This window comes from Mandrillus leucophaeus, unplaced genomic scaffold (genome assembly GCF_000951045.1).
Source record: "Mandrillus leucophaeus isolate KB7577 unplaced genomic scaffold, Mleu.le_1.0 Scaffold2233, whole genome shotgun sequence".
In the NCBI taxonomy this organism is placed as follows: domain Eukaryota; kingdom Metazoa; phylum Chordata; class Mammalia; order Primates; family Cercopithecidae; genus Mandrillus; species Mandrillus leucophaeus.
This window is the reverse complement of record NW_012102292.1, coordinates 1-12,797: the sequence shown is the minus strand read 5'-3', so window position 1 is coordinate 12,797 and position 12,797 is coordinate 1. Positions and strand designations below refer to the sequence as shown.

At 45.3% G+C, this 12,797-nt stretch overlaps 1 protein-coding gene across 1 annotated transcript in view; it reads left to right on the top strand.

Annotated features, from left to right (window-relative positions):
* Positions 1–11,840, top strand: part of LOC105540639 (transmembrane protein 185A) — a gene marked incomplete at its 3' end in the record, with an annotated part of 30,546 nt that extends 18,706 nt beyond the window's left edge. The window contains exons 2-6 of the mRNA XM_011981333.1: positions 225–401; positions 2,835–3,042; positions 7,311–7,394; positions 10,878–11,054; positions 11,675–11,840. Coding sequence (XP_011836723.1) covers positions 225–401; positions 2,835–3,042; positions 7,311–7,394; positions 10,878–11,054; positions 11,675–11,840 — 812 coding nt within the window. The remainder of the gene's footprint in view (positions 1–224; positions 402–2,834; positions 3,043–7,310; positions 7,395–10,877; positions 11,055–11,674) is intronic.
* Positions 11,841–12,797: the final 957 nt, after the last annotated feature.

The window sequence follows — 12,797 nt, the reverse complement described above, 5'->3', positions numbered from 1 at the left end:
CCTTCTATGAGGAAGCCTTGGAAAGCAGGAGACTTATTTTAGACTTCTTTATGTTTCTCTTATTCCTAACACATTATGTCTGCCCCATAGACCTTTTCAATAAATGATTGGTTAAGCTAGTGACTCCTTTTACATGCTGACAAATATGGCTCTTATTGCTCCCCATTTCAGTATCACATATTTGTGAAAGTGAATCCTCTTTAATCGTTTTACTTTTCTCCTAGTAAATTCCTCATCTATGCCTGTCTGCTGCTGTTCTCTGTGCTGCTGGCCCTTCGTTTGGATGGCATCATACAGTGGAGTTACTGGGCTGTCTTTGCTCCAATATGGCTGTGGAAGTTAATGGTCATTGTTGGAGCCTCAGTTGGAACTGGAGTCTGGGCACGAAATCCTCAATATCGGTAATACTGCTTTATACAACTCATTGGTCTCTAGCATGAGGGAGCAATATCTTGACTTTTCTCACTTTTGATGAAGTAAGGACCATTTTATTTTCTGCCTATCTGGGGTCTTAGAACTATAGTATAAGCTAACAGATCTCTTCTGTGTTTTTGAAAATTTGGTCTTTGGTATGTAGTTTCTTACAAAAGCAGTGCCATTTGGGGGGTAAGTTGTCAGCCAGCTCACAAATGCCTGTATAATCCAAAATGTACCCAAAATGCAGAACTGGTATGCCATACTAGACTAAGCAGCATGAAACCACCCTGTTTTTAGGAAAAGACACTCATATTATGTTTGGTCATGAAAGATCTGTCTCCAATTCAGTTTTGAAGCTGGGGCTCCCATTGTCCCACCCTCCTAGTCCCAGAGCTTTAGGACTATTAGTAGTGTAAGGGAGGTGGCTTGGCCAGGAGACCATGAGTCCCTCAGACAGCAGCTGGGGAATGAGGAAAGTCAAGGGTTGGTTGCCAAGAAGGAAAGCAGAGCCTTTGGGGGCAGGGGAGAGGAGTACCCTTTACTGTTTCCAACTCTTGCCCTCCCTGCTCTTGGATACCTCTGCTGGCCCAAATTCTTGGGAGTTGGCTCACACCAGCATGCAGCCTGGTGTTGCTGGGACCTGCAAGAGACTTTCCCTTCTCTGCCACAGAGACTGTAACTACATAAAGGGAAAAGGGGGACTTAAGACTGGGAGGCTATTATGAACCTTCACTGGGAAGATGAGGAGTACAGGAATTCCCAGAAGGCAGCTGCTCGTGTGGGAAAAGTGTAAAGTTGAAACTTTTTTTTTTTTTTTTTTTTTGAGACGGAGTTTCGCTCTTGTTGTCCAGGCTGGAGTGCAATGACGTGATCTCAGCCCACTGCAACCTCCACGTCCCGGGTTCAAGTGATTCTCCTGCCTCAGCCTCCTGAGTAGCTGGGATTACAGGCACCTGCCACCATGCCCGGCTAATTTTTTGTATTTTTAGTAGAGATAGGGTTTTACCATGCCAGGCTGGTTTCAAACTCCTGACCTCAGGTGATCCACCCACCTTGGCCTCCCAAAGTGCTGGGATTACAGGTGTGAGCCACCACGTCCAGCCACTACATCAACTTTCTAAATTTTTGTTTACTAAATATAAAAATGATTCAGATCATGTAAATTCCATATCACATACATGTCTAAGAACTGTAAAACAGTTACACAGAGAGCCTTGGCAGGTGAGGAACATTCATGTATAGCTGTTTCAAAGTTCTTAGATTTTGTTTTGAAAGATTGATGACCTGTGTGGCTGTATATGTTTTCTTTTTTTTATGAGATCTTTCAGATAATCTAATGTTTGCTTCTCAAAGAATGCAAAGTTAAATAAACATTTAGGTTCTACTAATTGATATTTAGAATATATTCAAACTTCTCTTTGTTGGTCTTATTTAAGATGCTTGGAGCAAGGAAAGGAATTGTGTATGTGGGGTTGAATAAGGAATGTACAGGCGTGGTCATTCTCGTGTTAACATTAACCAGTGGAACACGGTTGGGTCCTACAGGAATAACCTCTGATAGCATTTTCTCTGTGATCTAACTTCTGGTGTATTTATCACCCACAATACATGCATATCATAAATGTTCATCTGTATTTTGAATAAACATTGTAGACCTTTCAAATGCATTATAGAGCCTTTTCCTGATTGCTGGCCTTACCATTGCTCAATTGTAGATCTGTTAAGGTTATTGTGTGTGATACTTAACTAATTAAACTGATTTTGTTTGAGAACAGTTTTAACTCTTGTTCTTCTTTCTCTTTCATCTGCAGGTGTTAATGTATCTTAATGGAATAGAAAGGAAAAAGAAAATCATTTATATGTTTTATTTGCATTTTAAAATAGCACCTAACAATAGTTACTACCATCTTGTTGAAATATAACCAGCACTTGTTCATAGAACTAGAGTTATTTTTATAATATTGTGTGAAGGATGGTTTACATGGTTTTTAATTCATTGAAAAATGAGGATCGTGAGACTTAAGGGGTATTTGCCTGGTTTTAGCAGCAGAAGCAAATCAGCTTGAATACTCTTGGAAGTAACTCGTTGTTGAATTTAAAGATGTGAACAGAAGTGTTTATGTACATTGTCAGGGAAATAACTGGCTATTACTTTTGAGAATATGCCTATACAGTTAAAACATTAAATTCTGGTTTGGTTGTAATGTTCATTTGGTATTATGTAGTAGTTCTTCGATGTTTCAGAGATTGCCTACTAAAGTTTAGGTTTAAGTTAGCTTTCTACCTGATTTCCCTTACTTTTGTCAAATTTTCAAGTAAAATTCAAAGTATCAGTATAAGTTGGTATTTGCCCTGAACTGCTTGCTTATAATGGAGATTCTGAAATGAGGGTGTTTTCTTCTTCTCTCCCTTTTTAGAGCAGAAGGAGAAACGTGTGTGGAGTTTAAAGCCATGTTGATTGCAGTGGGCATCCACTTGCTCTTGTTGATGTTTGAAGTTCTGGTCTGTGACAGAATCGAGAGAGGAAGCCATTTCTGGCTCCTGGTCTTCATGCCGCTGTTCTTTGTTTCCCCGGTGTCTGTTGCAGCTTGTGTTTGGGGCTTTCGACATGACAGGTCACTAGAGGTGAGATTTCATATATTTAAGAATGTTTTCCACTTCGGGAGGTCAAGACAGGCGGATCACTTGAGGTCGGGAGTTCGAGACCAGACTGGCCAACGTGGTGAAACCCGATCTCTACTAATAATACAAAAATTAGCCGGGTGTGGTGGCACGTGCCAATAATCCCAGCTTCTCGGGAGGCTGAGGCTGGAGAATCTCTTGAACCCAGGAGGTGGAGGTGGCAGTGAGCCAAGATTGCACCATTGCACTCCAGTCTGGGTGATAGAGTGAAACTCCATCTTAAAAAGAAAAAAAAAAAAGAATGTTTTCAAAAGTAAAATATTTTGCTCAGTTATTCACATGTCAGTTTTTTTACCCTTTGTTAGGAAGAGTTTGATCATTAACAACTCTACATCATGAGACAACAAGGCAACAAAAGACAATGGAAATAACCATTTTTCTTTCTTCACTTAGAACACTAGCTTTTCACCCAGGACATCAGCCTTCTCTCAGCTTCATATCCTGTATCAGACAGAAACAGAACTGATAGGTTAGATACAGATGTACGTATAAAGAGAGTTAAGGAACTGGCTCACATTACTGTGGGGCTGCCAAGTCTGAAATCTCCATGGCAGGTGAACAGGCTGGAGACCTAAGAGGAGTTGACACTGCAGTCCTGGCACAGAATTTCTTCCTCTCCAGGAAACCACAGTTTTTGCTTTTAAGGCCTTCACCTGATTGCGTGAGGCCCACCCATGCTATGGAGGGTAGTCTCCTTTATTCAAAGTCAGTACCTTCATAGCAACACCAAGCTTAGTGTTTGATTAAATAACTGGGTACTATAGCCCAGCCAAGTTGACACTCAAAACTGACCATCTCCCCACCTCAGACCCCATGATTTAGCACCTCCCCTGCTCTCTGGTTAGCTTATACTGATGTGCCCATGTGTTTGTTTATTCATTCAGTAAACATTTATCAAGTATTTACTGGATGCCAAGTCCTTTTTCCCTAAGCATAGGGGATATGCAGATGAATAAAATACCAGGACTAGTAATAGTAGTAATGAAAATAATTGCAGATAATGTTCATTGAGCACTTACTGTGTGCCAGGCATTGTGCTAGGCACATCACATGCAGTAGTTTTCTTATTAACTATTCACAACCCTGTGAGGTAGGTCCAGAGAAGATAAGTCATTTGTTCATGGCCACATGCGAAGGGGCAGAACCAGGATTCCATTTGAGTCGGCCCAACTCTAAAGCCTGGGCACATAACTACATAACTGCACAGAAGCTGAGGGCCCAAAGCTGAATACTGATGGGTTAAGGGGAGAACTAGAGGCTGTAGATGCCTGGTTTTGAGCTGTGTGGATAAAGAGTGAAGGAAGAAGACCGCAGTTGGCTTAGGAAGTAAACATAGCAGCCGTAGGGTGGGTCAGGCATATAAGCCTGGACCCCAGGTATAGGCGTGAGGGGAAGGTACCTAGACAGAGGGATGGTGATGGAGCAAGGCCCTGTGGGACTCAGGGAGAATGGGACCCGGAGCACCAGGAAGGGTTTGGCCTTGAACAAGGGGAGCTATTCCCTGATTTTCATGCTGGTGGAAAGGCCACAGCATGGGTATGACTGGTAGGTAGGAGTGAGCTATGGAGGGAGAGTATCTGATGGTCCACTTTCACTCTCCCTAGAATTCCCAGTTTATATCAGGGACTTGAGCATCCATGGATTTTGGTATCCACGGGGGGTCCTGGAACCAATCCCCCACAGATACCGAGGGATAACTATACAAGGGCTAGGACTGCATTGGGCCTGAATTGCAGAAAGTCAGTCTTTCATACATTCACACTCTTGGCATTCCTGCCCTTGGAAGAAACAACATACCAGGAGCTGAGCTCCCTCCTCCTGTGACGCAAGAACAGTACCTATGTTGGTGAGGGGGTGGTTTGGAGTAGGCTCATGCAGAGATGGGAAGGAGGAGTTGAGGGTCTGCCAGGGAGCCCTGTGTCGGGAGGAAAGGGATGGCATTTTTGGGACACATTGAAGCCTAGAGGCAGGAAACACTCCATCAGCTGAGTGGACTGTGGCAGTTCAGATCCGACGGGAGCACAAGGTGGAAAGGAAGGAACTGTGGGAGTTGAGATGAGAGGGAGCCTCTACAGAGGGATTGGGCCAAATAGGGGCCACATCCTCAGCCTGCAGAGCATGTGCTGAAGTGCCCCAGGCACCCCAGTGCACTCGCAGGGCACCAGGGGATAGTGGACATTTTGAGGAAAACAGTAATACCTGACATTTGTTGGGACACCATACAAACTACTAGCTTGAAATAGTTTACAGGTTTATTTTTAGGCCACACTACATTCCTTTCAGTGATGTCGTATCTTTAAGAAGCTGGGTTTTCGGCAGCTGCTTTGAAAACTCAGAAGGCTACTGCTGTTTGAAAATCCAGGTGAAGAACAGGTGACAAGAGTGGGAGCACCTTGTCTGATTCCAAGGCGTGGGAAATGGTGAGCTACCTGACAGGCACACGCATCCCACTGGGAATTAGTTTTGGTTATTTAAGAATAATATTAACATTTTTCTTTAGATTTATATGAATTATTTTTTCAAGTGGCTACTTAGAAATACTTACTAGGTTAGACGTAATTACTTAAATCAATGCAACGGTTGACATTCCTAGCCACATTAGGGATTTCTTTTGGCCTAGAGGTCTGTGGAGGAATTACTAAATTCCTCATGTACCTATGTACTGAGAACTTTGGGAAGCTCTGGGCCCGGTCCCAGATTTCGATTTTGTGGGCAAGAATGTACTTTACCAGAGTGAGGAGCAGCCTGCAGGGCATTTGAACTGGAGGCAGGAGGTTAGTAAGGGGTTGCTGAAGTGGTAGGGGGATGGTGAGGAAGAAGGCCTCACTAGGCAGTCATCATCAGCATAGAAAGTGGGCACGGGATTCAGGAGAAGTCTGGACGCTACAGTGGACAGGATGTGGTGACTGAATGCAACAGTGTAGGAAAAAGAATACAGGGTGATTCCCGGGCTCATGGCTTGACAAATGAGACCACTGTTGTGCCTCAAAGTGACATGGGAGGCTATAGAAAGAGGAGAGATAAGGTTCTAAGTGCAGGCGATAATGACCTCTGTTTGGGACTGGCTTCATTTGAGGTGCCTCTAGGAGAGCCGAGTGGCATATGCACAGCTGGGTTTGCTATGCAGCAGGAAGGCTAAGTTGGAGACAGATGAGAGAACTCACCACTAAGGAGGTAATAATGGAAGCCAAGGGTCTGGTTGAAATTTCTTCTCCCCCAGTCCAGGGTGCAGCAGGTGAGTGAAAATATGTGTGTTCTTGTGTCTGTCTCCCTAATGGGGAGAGAAGACTGTTTGTGGCTCTGGGGAGCATCACCATTTAAGGAGGGGGAAAAGGAGACAGAAGGAATTACCAGAGCACTCCAGAGGGCTCCAAGACTGCATGGTGGGATCTTAGAAGGCCAGGAGGAGGGGAGCAAACAGGAAAGACTCATCCACAGTATCAGTAGGATGCCAGCTGAAGTGTTTTTGCTGTCTCCTGGTTATTGGTGACTTTGATGAAAGCTGTCTACTGATGGTCATGGGGGGTGGAGGCCAGATCACAATGGAGGAAGCTGGGAATGGTAAATGAGATAGTAGGGGCTTGCATATTCATTACTGTCTCACAGAGAGAAACCTGAGGCTAAGAGGGGTCTTGGATCAAAGGATGGGGTGGGTTTATCTGGTTTGGGGTTTTTTGCTTTTAATGAGAAGGAGTTATTTCTGTGCTGCTAGGAGGGATCAATGGAATAGGTGGGGTTAAAGATACAGTAAAGAATCTATAATTGATGGCTTGATGTGACAAGGTCCTCAAGGAGCTTGAAAGGAAAGGGTGGGATCCAAGGGCAAATCTGAGATATGAGAAGAAGGACGCACAAGAATGGTTTTGAATAGACAGTATTGTTGGTAGGGGCATGAAGGAAGCTTAGTGGTCTATTGCAGTTAGCCTGTGTTCCCAGCGAACCTGGAAACAAGGTTCTCATCTGTGCTCAGGCCTCAGGCCACAAAGGGCAAGGCAGCAGAGGGGCAAGGCAGCAGGCCGAGCCATATTTCCCCTTGCCGTAATACTGCCGTGCCCCTCTGGTACCGAAAATCAGGAGTTTCCAGTGCAACATAATATTATACAAGTTACACTGTATTATAATGTGTATTGTCTTTTAGTGTGTTAACCAAATTACTGCAATATTAAATGCAAATTATATTTTGTTTAACTGATTCTTCTCTTCATTTTTAGTTAGAAATCCTGTGTTCTGTCAACATTCTCCAGTTTATATTCATTGCCTTAAGACTGGACAAGATCATCCACTGGCCTTGGCTTGTATGTAACTTTTAAAATGCTTAAATAAACTTCTTTTTTTATTATAAAAGTAATTCATATTCACTGTAGAAAGCTTGAAAAAGACAGACAAGCAGAAATAATAGCCTAATAGTCACCCATAATCCCACTATGGGGAGATAACATGGTTAGTGTTTTTTATGTCTGTGTTTTATACAAACAGTTGGGATATAACTGTGTGTACCGTTTTGTATCCTGATTTTTTTGTTTTAATGTTGTATCATAAACATTTTATCATGTTAATAAAAGGTCTTTATAAACATGACTTCTAAAGTTTAATTGATACAAAATATTCTTCAAGTGCATGTATCAAACCATCCTCTTATTTCTAAAATATGGTATTTCCATTGTTGCCAGTACTGAATGATTTTAAATCATGCTGCAGTGTATATGTTTATGCATTAAAATTTTTGCCTTAATTTTTTTTTTTGGTTGTTTTCTTAGGAAATAGTCCAGAAATAGTGTTACTGGGCTACAGGTTGGGAACTGTTTGAGATTCCTATATACATATACTACACTGCCAACTTGCTTTTCCAAAAGCCATACCTGGCCAGGCGCAGTGGCTTACACTTATAGTCCCAGCACTTTGGGAGGCCGAGGTGAGCTGATCACTTGAGCTCAGGAGTTCGAGACTAACCTGTGCAATGTAGCAAGACTGTCTCACTAGAAAAAAAAAAAGCCATACCCATTTACACTCTTGCTGGTGGTGGCATCTGTCATGCTTCTAAACTGTGACTTCAGTTACTGGGCATTTGGTTGAAATTAACCGTGAATAAATGGGTGGATGGATGCAGAGACAGAAAGATAAGTGGCAAGACAGAAATTAGAGAACACAGTATAGTTTCCACTATTAAATGCATGGAAAAAAGATGGAGACTAAAGGCAGAAGAGTTCTATTGCCACTGGGAGGTAAGGTCATGCTAGTGTTTTTGTTTCAGTTTTATTTTCTCTGTTGTTTGATGTATAATTTTGCATACAATATATTTTATGTATTAAATATAGTTACCTTTAAAAAGTAAAAAGTACAGTAAAGAATTGGGAGCAGAGAAGAAACGAAGGGAAGCTAAATACACTCCATACTTAAAGATGGGAATAATCACTTCTGCCCAAAGCCTTTGTTTTTATTCAGCCACTCATCCTCAACTTCACAGTGCTGTATCTGGAGAATGGTCATTGGGTTCAAAACTGTTTCTGTTGTGACATGGAGGAAACATGTCCAAACAAGACCAAATTTTTTAGTATAAGATACTGTCAGGGAAAAAAAAATGATTAGTAATTTTTAGTGCTTTCCACAAATGAGAAGGAAGATTTTTTCTGCCCTTCATCCTCTGTAGATCCCAGTTGATGAAGCAGTCTGAGTACATGTTTCCCATAGTGAGCGAGAGACAAGAAGGAAGGCTATTGAGATCTAACATTCCACCCATGAAGGAACTTCAGTAAAAAGGAGAATCTCATCACAGAACGGGGAAGGGGGAAGAAAGGCTGTGCATAGACTCTGCAGAAAAACCTACGATCAAAAACTCCAGGCTGGTCAGGAGGGGTAAAATTCCTATGCCAACTCAAATCATAGATCTAAAAGAAAATGTGAAACTATAGATCTGTTAGGAAATAACATAGGACAGAATCTTTGGGGTTTGCAATTAGGCAAAGAGTACTTAGAAATGGCACTGTTAATATAGTCCATATGAGAAAATTATAAATTTGGACTTCCTCAAAATTGAAATGAAGACAGACCACAGACTGGGAGAAAATATTTGCAAAGCACACATCAAAACACTGACTTGTACCCAGAACATACAGAGAACTCTTAAAAACTCAAAAATGCAAAAAGAAACACCTACTTTAAAAATTGGCAAAAGAGTTGACAATTTGCAAATGGGATATATGCATGGGGAAAAAGCACAGGAAAAGATGCTCAATGTCATTACAGGTTAGGGAAGGCAAACTACAACCAGGATGAGGGCCCGAAACACATGGCTTCAGAATGACGAAACTCAGTAACACTGACAAGGGCATGTGCCCAGGAGGATGCAGAGGAACTGGGACACTCCAGCGTCACTGGGGGGAAGGCAGATGGTACAGGCATTGTGGAAAATGGTTTGGCAGTTTCTCATGCAGTTAAAAGCACATTTACCCTGGGATGTGGCTGCCCCACACCTAAGTATTTACCCTAGGAAGTGAAAGGGCGCAGCCAGGTAGAAACCCACACTCTAGTGTTTGTAGCCACCGTGTTTGTGATAGCCAAGGGCTGGAAACCATCCGCAGCGGAGGGTTGGGTAAACAAACTGTAGGCATCGATACAATGAAATACCACTCAGCAATGAGAGGGTCCACCTGTGGATACAGGGAGGGAACAATTTGGATGAATCTCAGAGGCATTATGTGGATGGCGGGAAGCCAGTCTCAACAGTCTTGTCTCGCGATGTCATCTACATAAAGTTCCAGCAGAGACAAAAGTACAGTGACAGAGAACAGATCAGTGTTTGCCGGGCTAATGGTGGGACAATGTGATAGTGGAGGGACAGCACGAGAGAGTTTTGCAGGGTGACAGACTTCTTCCGCATCCTGTCTATGGCTGTGCGAATCTACACTTGTGTGAATACTCAGGGAACGCACACTAAAGGAAGACAGTCACTTTTCCTACTGTATGATAGATAATTAATAAAAAGGGAGAACAGAGAAGTGTCGTCCCAGGGGGCAGGGCAGGAGGGTGACGACGTGTCACAGGGGAGCCTTGGCCAAGTGGCGCCCCCAGAACTCATCCTCTGGGCTTGTGTGTGGATGAGACAAGGTCTACCTGGTACGACAGCAACATACTTGGAATGCACCCTTGCCGTGGAGGCAGGGACCCGGCAGCCCTATGTATCCAGCATCAACCTGTATCCAGCATCAACCTGTATCCAGCATCAACCTGTGAAGCTCACTAACTTGGTAGGGGTGAGGTTAGGGATCCTTAGGAGCCCAGGCAGCCACACTTTCCAGGGAGCCCTTTCCCATTTGTGTTGCCAAAGTACCCTCAGTAGGTTGTGGGAATGTTGGCTGTGAAGAGAGTCTGTTGGGGTGAGATCTTGTGTGTGTGCACAGGGTGACAGCTGTGTCCCGTTTCCTGGGAAGCTGTGATGGCAGCAGAGCCTGGGGGAGCCTGAGCGAGTGTGAGAGGGTGGGCCTCTGGAAGAGTAGAGGCTGCGGAGCCAGATGCAGGGCTGTCTGTCACCCAAAAGAAGAGGGACTGAGGACTCACTGAGCGTTTGTGTCATAAACGGTGGCAGCAGGCCCCATAGTGAACATACCATACCTTTTCCGTCCTGAGCGATCCTCGCAGCAGTCCTGGGAGGTAGAACGTCCTTATTCAGCTCGCGGGAGGGACCGCCTTAACTGGAGAGACACAGCAAGGTGCTAAAGGTGCCTTCCATCAGAGGCCGGGTGGGAAGCTCTAAAGAGACTTCTTCTCTCCCCCACTCCCAGGTTGTGTGTGTCCCGCTGTGGATTCTCATGTCTTTTCTGTGCCTGGTGGTCCTCTACTACATCGTGTGGTCCGTCTTGTTCTTGCGCTCTATGGATGTGATTGCCGAGCAGCGCAGGACACACATAACCATGGCCCTGAGCTGGATGACCATCGTCGTGCCCCTTCTTACGTTTGAGGTAAGCGTTCCACGGGAAGCCTCTTCAGCCCCTGAAGCTTGCGCTTCCCCTGACAGGATTCTGCACCCCTGGAAAGGCAGCCTCTGTCCGTCAAGCTCACAGTGAGCCCACTCCAGGAGAGGGGAGAGAACACGGCCATCTCTGGGAGGGAGATTTGGAGAAAGGAAAGCATCCTTCCTTTCTCTTGGGGGCAGTGTGTGGGCCTGGCAGGGAGAAGAGTGCACCGCTTTTAGCCATGGTGCCTCTGTAAGGCTCCAGTTTCCACTTTGGAAAAGCAGAGTTGGATGCCGGATTTATGTATTGGAGTCACATGGAGAATTCTAGAATGGGAGCTGTTGACTCCTTAGAACAAACACTGGGAAGAGTTTGCCATAAAACTGCTGGCATTGCGAACTTTTCAAGTGGAGAGGCTACTGCTGAGCTCTGAAGAGGGACATAAAAGCTCATTTGGAGTTTTCCCCATGGATGGGTGGTTTCCTGCCTTTTCCTGCGGTGCTGATGTTCCCTCTTCTGGGAGCCCATGCGGGGGTGGGGTGGTGGGGAGGAGCTGCCTAATGAGGTCTGGCTTCCGCCTCTATCCATTTTCGATGTTGGCATCAACAGGGACTATGTCTCTTTAGATTCTGCTGGTTCACAAACTGGATGGCCACAACGCCTTCTCCTGCATCCCGATTTTTGTCCCCCTTTGGCTCTCGTTGATCACGCTGATGGCAACCACATTTGGACAGAAGGGAGGAAACCACTGTATGTACTCAGCATTTGAGAAGTCCTTGGTGTGTGTGTGGGGTGGGACCATGGGGTGGGGGATGGATAGAAGTCTAGGAAGGGATGGGTCTCCGAGGGCCCCAATTTAGAAGCTTGTGTGGGAAAGCGAGGGCTGAGGAAATTCTGGGACCCTCTAAGGGAAGGGCATGCCATAACTCCGGTGTTCCACTGGCCTGCACCGGGACTTTTCTCGCAGCGCACGCTGCCATTTGAGGTAGAACCAGACAAGGCAGGCAACCTCTCAGAGATCCCGTTCCCTCCTCTGCAAAATGAGGATCAAGATAGATTTTTCCCAGGCCTGTGAGGGATTGATGGAAAATCCACATCTCCCACCCAAACCCTGGGATTCATCCTAGGTCCCTGTTGGCCCCTCTGCCTCCCCCATATCCTTGCTGCCATCACCTGAGCCTTGCCTGTCTTGCCTTGCTAGCACTCTATTCCCCTCCATCTGCTTGCTGAGGCAGACACTGCCAAAATGATCTCTGCAGAGGGTGCCTTCCTGGCGAGGCTGTGAGCTCCATGGCATGGAAGCCCAGAGCACTGCCCTTCGGAAAGCCAGTGGGTTTGGGGGCCGGGCCTCACTGCAGCCCAGCAGCCCAGGCTACGCTTGCTGTTTGTGCCTCTGCCCCGCCGGGAGCAGGGAGGGCCTGCACCGAGCTGACACTCCAGTAGCACTGGGACTGGGAAAGTGGCTTTAAGGTGGCTCCATGAGTTCAGGCCCCCTCCTGGCCAGGACCCATGCATGACTACTGCCCTCGCAGATTCTAGAGGGTGATGGAAATCGTGTTTTTGGGTGGCACCGTCATCCACGAGCTTATCCTGGCTGGAGAAGATTAGCGGAAGACACCATAGTCTACGCACCACAGATATTTTGAGACTCCCTGGAGCAGTAGTTCTCAAACTTGGGCACCCAGCAGAATCCCAAAAGGGCCAGAAAAAGGGGACCGCTGGAGTCCACCCTAGCCCGACTCAGTTTCT